Source organism: Rattus rattus, chromosome X (assembly GCF_011064425.1).
Source record: "Rattus rattus isolate New Zealand chromosome X, Rrattus_CSIRO_v1, whole genome shotgun sequence".
Classification (NCBI taxonomy): domain Eukaryota; kingdom Metazoa; phylum Chordata; class Mammalia; order Rodentia; family Muridae; genus Rattus; species Rattus rattus.
The window spans coordinates 30,641,311-30,650,732 of record NC_046172.1 but is presented as its reverse complement, the minus strand read 5'-3'; the positions used below and the strand labels follow the sequence as shown (position 1 = coordinate 30,650,732).

General features: G+C 42.1%; 1 protein-coding gene across 1 annotated transcript; it reads left to right on the top strand.

Annotated features, from left to right (window-relative positions):
• Positions 1–4,540: 4,540 nt before the first annotated feature.
• Tceanc (transcription elongation factor A N-terminal and central domain containing) lies at positions 4,541–9,167 on the top strand. The gene is made up of 3 exons (XM_032890316.1): positions 4,541–4,584; positions 5,670–5,787; positions 8,014–9,167. The coding sequence occupies exon 3, from the start codon at positions 8,022–8,024 to the stop codon at positions 9,096–9,098; it is 1,077 nt and encodes a 358-aa protein (XP_032746207.1). The 5' UTR covers positions 4,541–4,584; positions 5,670–5,787; positions 8,014–8,021; the 3' UTR covers positions 9,099–9,167.
• The last annotated feature ends 255 nt before the right edge of the window (positions 9,168–9,422 follow it).

The window sequence follows — 9,422 nt, the reverse complement described above, 5'->3', positions numbered from 1 at the left end:
AAAAAAAAAAAAAGAAAGAAAGAAAGAAAGAAAGAAAGAAAGAAAGAAAGAAAGAAAGAAAGGAAGGAAGGAAAGAAGGAAGAAAGAAAGAAAAACAGACCATTAAGGCATATGACATTTAACTTGCACAGTGAACTGCAGCCTATTCTCAGATGTAAAGAAAGTACAACTCGGGCTGGAGAGATGGCTCAGTGGTTAAGAGCACTGACTGCTCGTCCAAAGGTCATGAGTTCAATTCCCAGCAACCACATAGTGGCTCACAACCATCTGTGATGAGATCTGGTGCCCTCTTCTGGCCTGCAGTCACATATGCAGGCAGAATGCTGTAATAAATAAATAAATCTTTAAACAAAAAAAGAAAAAAAAGAAAGAAAGTGCAACTCCACTGGGCAAGTATAATAGCTAAGCCTCAGCCAATTGCAGTATCCCACGTGAGCAGACTGTGTATCCAGAGTCCCATCTGGAGCAGCATCAAGCTAAGCCATTTCTTCTTTTGTGCTTCTTTTCCACGTGACCAATATTACCCTGTGAATGCTCTGGATTTTGCTTCTCTAGTTCTGGGCAGCACTGCCTAATTCATGAATATCATTCTTTGCTCAAATACATTCTATTCAAATTAAGCTATCAAAAATTGTTTTTTTTTTTTTTGTAACAAGTAAAAAAAAAAAGACAAAGATTCTTTGCAAGCCAAACACAAGCCAGGCTCCTGAAACATCTTTTAGGCCTTATGTGTGCACATCTTTATAGCCCAGCTTTAGCAGAGTCCTGATAGTTTCTCAGAGCTTCTCATCCTTACTTTCCAATCACCCTCAGTATCTGCTCTAGTCCTTCATTCCACACCACCCCCTTCTGCCTACAACCCCATACTCTAAAATCTTCAGCAAAAATCCTATTGGGTTATATCCTAGTTTGGTTTCTGTTGCTGGGAAATACAATGGCCAAATACAACTTAGTGAGGAAAGGATTTATTTCATTTTACAGGTTACTGTCCATAATTGAAGGAAGTTAGGGCAGGAACTTGAAGCAGGAACCATGGAGGAATGCTGTTACTGGCTTGCTCCCAAGTACACATCAGCTACCTTTTGTATATAGGTTAGGCCTTAGGATAATACTGCCTTCACACAAGGGCTGAGCCCTCCTACATCAATTAGAAATAGAGAAAATGCTGCCTAGATGTGTCCAATTCTTCAATTGAGGCTCCTTCTTCCCAGATGTGTCAAGTTGACAATCATGACCTTGCGGTTTTGTAAAACATAATTTCAGAGAACTTCAATATCAAATGGGGCTACTTTCTGTGAGTGATAAACCATGACAAAACAATACTCCTAGACAGTGCCTAGTGAGAGAGCAAGAAGATTATCCTGGTTTGAGGACAGGCTGGGCTACATAGTTAGTTGTAGGCCAGGCTGCAATGTGAGAATCTGTGTTTAAACCAAACCAAACCCAAACCAAGATTGCTTTGTAATCACACCCTGATACTAACTGTCCAAAACATAATCAGGCATCCCTTATCCTGATCACTGTGAGCTCCTTGTCCTCCCTCTTCTGAGGTAAACTCTTACATTCATGACAGGATCACCCTGTTTTATCCATGCTGTGATCATATCCAGTACACAACACTAGAGAGTTTGTTTCCTTAAATCTTTTCCTGAATTGTTTTGGCATTGGAGGTCAAAGGAGACTGCCACATTTTCTAGTTCAATTATCACTGTGGTTTTGTTTTTTTTTTTCCGGAGCTGGGGACCGAACCCAGGGCCTTGCGCTTCCTAGGCAAGCGCTCTACCACTGAGCTAAATCCCCAACCCATCACTGTGGTTTTAATCCTTGAAGGCAAACAATGTGTATAAGTGCGTTCAGGTTGCTCGAGACTAATTAATGAATGTTTACTACTTTTTTTCATTCTTGTGATGCATGTTACATGCTTGTTGGACTAATTACTATTAAGCATATGGATAATTATGGCTTGTCTTTTTGCTGCCTGGTTAGTTAGTTGAGATAGTCTTACTATGTAACCCTAGCTGGCCCGGAACTTATGGAGATTCTCCCATCTCTGCCTCTGGAGCGCTAGTATTGCATGCCACCAAGTTCCACCATTTTTATATTGATCAAAAAAAAAACATTTATTATTACAGGCCACCACAGTCAGCCATTTATATTTTATTTTATTGTTCTGATGGAGGTTTTTACATTTATTTATTTAGGAAGGCAAGGATCAGGTCCAGCCTTTTAAAAGGTTTGACCCAGCCTCGAATTCAAGATCCTCCTGTCTTGTTCTTTAGTCTTCAGCATTTGCCTACTTAGGTCCATCACCATGGCCGGCCTGTTTTTATTTTGTTAATCTGTTTGAAAATAAAAAGAGAAAGCAAATCAACAATCTAAACCGGGTTAGTGTCACTTCAGGCCCTAGCTCCTCCCTCAGGGGACTGCTACTGCTAGGCGACCCTCGCCCCCACGCGCTTCGGATCGCTCAGAGCAGGCGCCACTTCCAGAGCACGTCAGCGTCAAATCCCACGCCAACGTCTGCTCGCCGGAACGTTAGGACTGTTACAGGCTATGTCATCGGGCCTTGAGAACCGGAAGTTCCCTCAGAAGGGGGTCGCGCTTCCGGGCGCGCGGTCGGTCCTGTGGCCGCTGGGCGGTAACCGGGCGTCTTGGAAGGCGGCGTTCCGCCATTTCCGTTAGCTCGTCCCCCCGCTGAAGGGCCAACTCCCGTTTCCAGTGGAAGTCCATCCTGGCTCGCAGGGGTGCCCTGACGCTCCCTGTACCCGGGCGGCTCTAAGGTTGAATTCCCCCCTCCCCTTTAACTGAGGTTGTTTGGGCGGGCCGGAAGTCGCACCGCCATTGCTTGTCCTTAGGGCCGTTACACCCCCCGCCCCCCAACCCTGGGTGGATTTCTTCAGGCTTTGTTTAGTATTCAACCCCACCCACCGGAATCTCTCTGGGCGGGCTACGTGGCGGCACAAAAACAGCTACGCCCCTGCTGGCGTTTCGTTTCGTCTCCCCGCCTCCGCCCCCCCCCACCCTCACCCCCACCCCCGTCCTTTCCCTTCTGAGCCAGGGCCTTGAAGCCCGACCTTTAAGTAAGGCCGGAGCTAGAAAATTCCTTTTTTCCCCTCGATGTTGAGAGATAGTTAAAGACGTAAGCAGATGGGTTACTGCTGGTCTGTTCCCTAAGCTTCTGAAGAATTTCACAGAGAACATTTTTGTCCTTTCTCTAAACGTTTAGGCGATTTTAGTGCAGATGTGGGTATGCCCTTCCCATAATTCCATATTTCCAGGCATCTTCGTGCATTCAGGCAATACATTGTAAGGCTTACTCTTGCTATCGCTGTAAAAGGTTTTATATGTCCACATACTGTGTGTGTGTGTGTGTGTGTGTGTGTGTGTGTGTGTGTGTGTATACACACGCACTGGTAATTGGTAAAATGTATATGCATTATCTTAGTTATATGAAGTACAACTACCAAGAAATGTGTCTGATCTAAATTAGAGTGTGTTATAAATGTAAAGCACAGCAGACTTGTGAGAATTAACACAATAAGGAATTAACCTGTTTATCAGGTTTGCATAAGATCCTGGGTATGTTCTGTTACCACCGCATTTTAAAGGGAAAAATATTGTGGCTGACTAAAATTAGAGTAAAATCCATCAACTTTCAACATACTATCACACGTTTAAAAATGTTTTTGTGGCTTGAAATCTTTATGTGAGATGGAATTGCTCTACAAAAGGCGCTTACAAACAATATCCTGTGGCCAAACACAGACTGCCCACTTTCTAGTTTGAAATAAGATCTCTAATAGTCCTGGCTGGCCTCTTATCTGACCACAGTGGCTTTATGAGAGGTCTGTGGAGGGGAGTGGGGAGGTAAAGTGATGCAAACTCAGTGCCCCATGCATGCTAGGTAAATATTCCACAAACTGAGCCTCATCTTCAGACCCCTCCAACACACACACACACACACACACACTCACTTTAAAATAATAATTTGTGCGAATCAACGTAGATGTTTTCCTTAATTCCTATCCTTCCCTTTTGTTTTAGAGACAGGGTCTGTCACTGAACTTGAAGCTCAACGGTTCAGCTCGACTGCCTGGCCAGTGAATTCCAAAGATTGACCGGTCTCTCCCTTCCCGTTCCTGGAATTACAGGTGTGCAACATAAGCCTGGCTTTTTATGTGGATACTGGGGATCCAGACCCAGGTCCTCACTGCACAGCAGGCAGTTTACCGACTGAGCCGTCTCCCCAGCCCCAGCCTGCCTTCTTATGTTTTACTGTATATAGATGTGTGGGCATTTGCGTGTGAATGCCAGTCCCATTGGAGGCCAAAGGCATCAGATTTTCCTAAACCTGGGTTATAAGCACTTGGGAGTCAGTCACTCAGTGGGAACTGAACCTGGCTCTCTGCAGTATTAGTACACAACGGCTTAACCATTGCTCCAGCCCATTCAGTATTTGCTGTCTGTTGTCCCTGCTGCAAAAGTAGCAGAGTTGAATAGTCCCTGCACCAGAAGTCTAAAGTATTTCCTATCTGTCCTTTTACAGAAACTATTTGCTGACCTCCTGTCCTGGAACAACAGCGGGTATGGTAGATATTAAATCCTTTTCAATGTTTTTTCAGACAAAGTGTCACTATAAAGCTCATGTCACGAATTGACAACCAGCCTATCTTAGCCTCCTAAGTGCTAGGATGTGTGTCAGTATACCTGGCAAAATTTACTCATTTTAACTTACAGTTAATGTATGAATGCACATGTAGAAGTCAGAGGACAACTTGTCAGTTCTCTTCCTCTGTTACATTCTAGGAATTGAGCTCAGGGTGTCAGGCTTGATGGCAAGAACCTTTACCCACTGAGCCATTTTGCCAGCCCTGGCAATTTCTTTTAACTTTCTATTGTAGATTTGTCAGTCACTTTATAAAGACTAAGTGATCCATTAGAACTATCTTATTTGTTTCATATATTAATCCAGGATGGCACAGTCAGCCATTTTGAAGATGAGGAAGTAGAGACACAAGATGATCAGTAAACGTAGCCAACTTGTCTAGTACCTCCGCCCTCCTAGGGACTATAGTTTCTTGAGCATCTATATTCCAAAGACTGCTCAGACCTACTTGATTAGCTCACAGTTTACACCACGGGGTTTTTTGATCTAGGATATTAAAATGTTTTTGTTAGCATACAGAGTACTAAGGGTTTCTGTTTGGTTGGTTTGGTTATTTTTGGGATTGGTTTTTTGAGACAAGGTTTTTTTTTGTTTTTTTGTTTTTTTTTTCTGTAGCCCTGGCTGTCATAGAACTCAATCTGTAGACCAGGCTCGAATTCACGTAGATCCACATATCTCTGCCTCCCAAGTGCAGCCCACTGCTTCACCTTGGGCTCGTCCCAACCCAGCTCAGAATAGTAGATTTCGTTATTGCATTTTATTTGTAGATATCATTATGTTTTATTCTATTTTATCTCCCTTATCCACTGTCTTCTCCATGCTTCCCTACCCCTTTGACAGATTCCTGTCCCTGTCCCAGATAATGCTCCCATCTGCTTTCACGTCACATGCATTCTGTTACCCTCTTTCCCCCACACTCTTCTCATCATCATTGTTCTATTTAATAGTAGAAGAGTTGTGAATGACTAAAAAAACTAGAATTGAGGTGGCCTTTGTTTTCCAGGACTTTCCAGGATACAATCAGTGACTACAAGCAAGAAAAGAAACTCACAAGCTGAAAGGAGAGAAAGCATCTTGGACATTTTGTAACAGAAGAGAATATCTCCTGAGGTGCTTGTCAGGTATGTTCAACGGAATAAAAGAAGTATTACTCTTTTGTGGGAAATGTAGACAAAGATGATTTTAAATATGGTAAACATGAAAACATTGTAGTGTTTTTGATGTTTTCCCCATATTTTCTTAGTTGTTAGATGAAATTTTTTTTAAAGATTTATTTCTTATATATAAGTACACTGTAGCTGTCTTCAGACACACCAGAAGAGGGCATCAGATCTCATTACAGATGGCTGTGAGCCACCATGTGGTTGCTGGGATTTGAACTCAGAACCTCTGGAAGAGCAGTCGGTGCTCTTAACCACTTAGCCATCTCTCCAGCCCGTTAGATGAAATTTATATCCCAGGCTTATTATGCAACTTGAGGTAACCTGAGCATAAATAGTACCATATACTTGCTCAGTAAACGTTCATTGCCTCCCACTGTTAAGAGATAAGTATTACTGACTATAGAAATTGTATACATCACAACATTTAGTACATTACAATCACAGTTGTAATGTAGAGGTTCTCATTTGAATTGTATACAGCAGTATTTTTAATAGTTTCTTATGTAATAGGATTTATCTAACAGAGTCTAAAGTTAGAGAGGTTCTGGGTATTTAGTCCAAGAGCAGGACTGTAGCTCTTTTTGGTACTAATAACAACCTATTGGTTGGGGGTTTGGCTTAAATCAGAATTGGCTGGAGAACTGAACAAATGTCCAAGACCTACCCTCAAAGACTCCAGTTCACTCTATCTGGGATGAGGCCCTAGCATTGCTTGATTTAGTTTTTTGTTGACTTCCTGGATGGTTCTGCTACACAGCCAGGAGTAAAACTACCTGTGGTGATAACATGAAGCTATGTTTAGGGAGCTGTTGGAGCAAAGGCATAGCTGTGAAATGGGGCCATGCCTGTGTGTGGTTGAGAGTGGTCAAGGCAGAGAGCCAGCCTGAGGTGTTATTCATCACTTCCACTCAGAGGCTCCATCCCATGGGTGGAGGGGATGGTCTCGGTCTGTCTGTCTGTCTGTCTGTCTGTCTGATCTCTTCTCTCTCTCTCTCTTTCCTCTCTCTCTCTCTCTCTCTCTCTCTCTCTCTCTCTCTCTCACACACACACACACACACACACACACACACACACACACACACACACACACAAGTTAATGAAGCCAAACTCTGCAAGGAAAACCATGTGTAACTCCAGTTCTAGGGGGCTCTGATACTTTCTTCTGGCTTCCACAGGTACTAGGTGGTACACATACATATAGACAGACAGGGAAAACATCCATACACATAAAATTACAAAAAAGAAAAGAATTTCCTTCAAAATTAATAAAGAAGACCCTATAATAGGAGAATTTTAAAAAATACATATATATGGCATATGAATTTGTATAAAGGGAATGCTGGCATTATTTTTCACAACTTTTCTGTAAATCTAAAAGTATTTCCAAATAAAGAATAAGCAGGGCATCTGTATGTGACTCTGTTTTTCCAACAGCTCAAATGTCAGCACATTGAATCCTGTTGGATTTCAGGGTTCACTAGACCTGCTTCCCAACCTTTAATGCCTGTTTCTTTACATTGGTTCAGCCATTAACATCCCTCTTTTTTGTTTTGTTTCCTTTTTATACTAAAAAAGTACCACTAAAAAGATTATAAAGCCATTAAGTATCTTAGTTCCTAGCTGATTATGAGAAGAAAATAGCTGAGTACTTGCTCAGCATTGTCTTGTGGAGGGATGCTCATGTGAACATGATTTTATACCCAAGATGATCATCACATTCTACCCAAGATGAGGCAGGGTCTCATGCATTCCAGACTAGCCTCAACTTTTCTGTGTGTGTCTAAAGATGGCAGTAAACCCCTATTCCTGCTGACTCTACCCCGCAAGTGCTAGGATTGCAAGCATATACCACCATGCTAGCTTCCTGAATATTCTTAATCTAGATAGATACTGATTTGTACAGTTGGAGGTAGGAAAGTTATAGCTGATATTCTACAAAGTCTTTGAATGTTCTGCTTAAACTTTGCTGCGCCATTTTCCTTCTGTTGTTGAGAATAAAAGTCTTGAGAGTTGAGTAGTTCACATTACTGCAGTATCTAATTTGCTACACCTACTTAGAGTACTCCTTCAGAAAACATCACATGGACAGCTGGCAGAAGTTCTAGTTTACTATTCAGCAGCTGCAGCTGGTAAAGGCAAGCTTAGAAAGATTGAACCATCTTTTTCTTTTTTTTTTCTTTGCAGCTGTGAAAATGTCTGACAAGAACCAGATCATTGCCAGGGCTTCCTTGATTGAGCAACTGGTGTCTAAAAGGTATTTTGAGGATATTGGTAAACAGCTTACTGAGCTAGAAATGATTTATGTGTCTAAGGAGCATCTGCAGGAGACAGATGTGGTCAGAGCTGTTTACAGAGTCCTCAAAAACTGCCCATCAGTGACTTTAAAAAAGAAGGCCAAGTGTCTGCTGGCAAAGTGGAGAGGTTTCTATAAGAATACACACTTCAAAACAAGGGAAAGCCTTAAAGTACTCCATACAGATATTAATAAAGAAATAAGTGTTGCAGTTTCTCAGGATGAAAGCCAAGATGAGACACCAGGCTCTAGCCACAATGAGATATTGGGTCTCTGTAGTTCTCTCTCTAGGCTGTCACCCCAAGATGCTGCAAAGGCTGCTGCAGCATTTGGGTCTGAAAGTAGCGCTGCTCAAATGGAAATTAATGAAGGCTATTTGGAGGGTGACTCTGAATCTCCGAGCAAGAGCTCAGGTGTGCTAGACAATCCCTTAGTGTCTGTGAGATCTAAGTGCATAGAACTTCTCTATAAAGCCTTAGCTAGTTCTTGCACAGATCACACAAAAGTTCACTTTTGGCAAAACTTAGCAAGACAAATTGAAGAGCACATTTTTACTCTTCATGCAAACGATATCAAAAAATATAAAAATAATATCCGAAGCAAAGTTGCCAATTTGAACAACCCCAGAAATTCTCATTTACAACAAAATTTGCTCTCTGGAACCATATCTGCAAGGGAATTTGCTGAAATGACTGTACTGGACATGGCAAACCAGGAGCTGAAGCAGTTGAGAGCTTCCTATATAGAATCCAGTATTCAGGAACATCACCTTCCCCAAATAGTTGATGGCACACACACAAATAAAATTAAGTGTAGGCGCTGTGATAAATACAACTGCACAGTCACTGTAATTGCCAGAGGAACACTTTTCCTTCCAAGTTGGGTGCAGAATTCAAACCCAGATGAACAAATGACCTATGTCATTTGTAATGAATGTGGGGAGCAGTGGTACCATAACGACTGGGTGTGCTTGTGATTTGTTAATACTCTTTTCAAGGACATATGTTTTAAATATAAAACATAACCTTCTGTGCTCACTTTTCAACAAAATCTGAATCTTATTTTTGCCTTCGGGAGTTTGGTTTGTGAAAGACGTCAGTATATAGCCCAAGCTGGCCCATTCTCAGGAGTGCTTGCTTTACACCACACCTGCTTTATGCACTGTTCTTACTACAGTACTAAACCAAGGAGGGAGAGTTGTTTGCCAATGTGTAGGCCATAGAAGGCTATCACATTGTACTTTGTGGCCACTTAAGACTTGACTCAGAGTGGCACTGTGGCTCAACACAGCCTGAGAGCA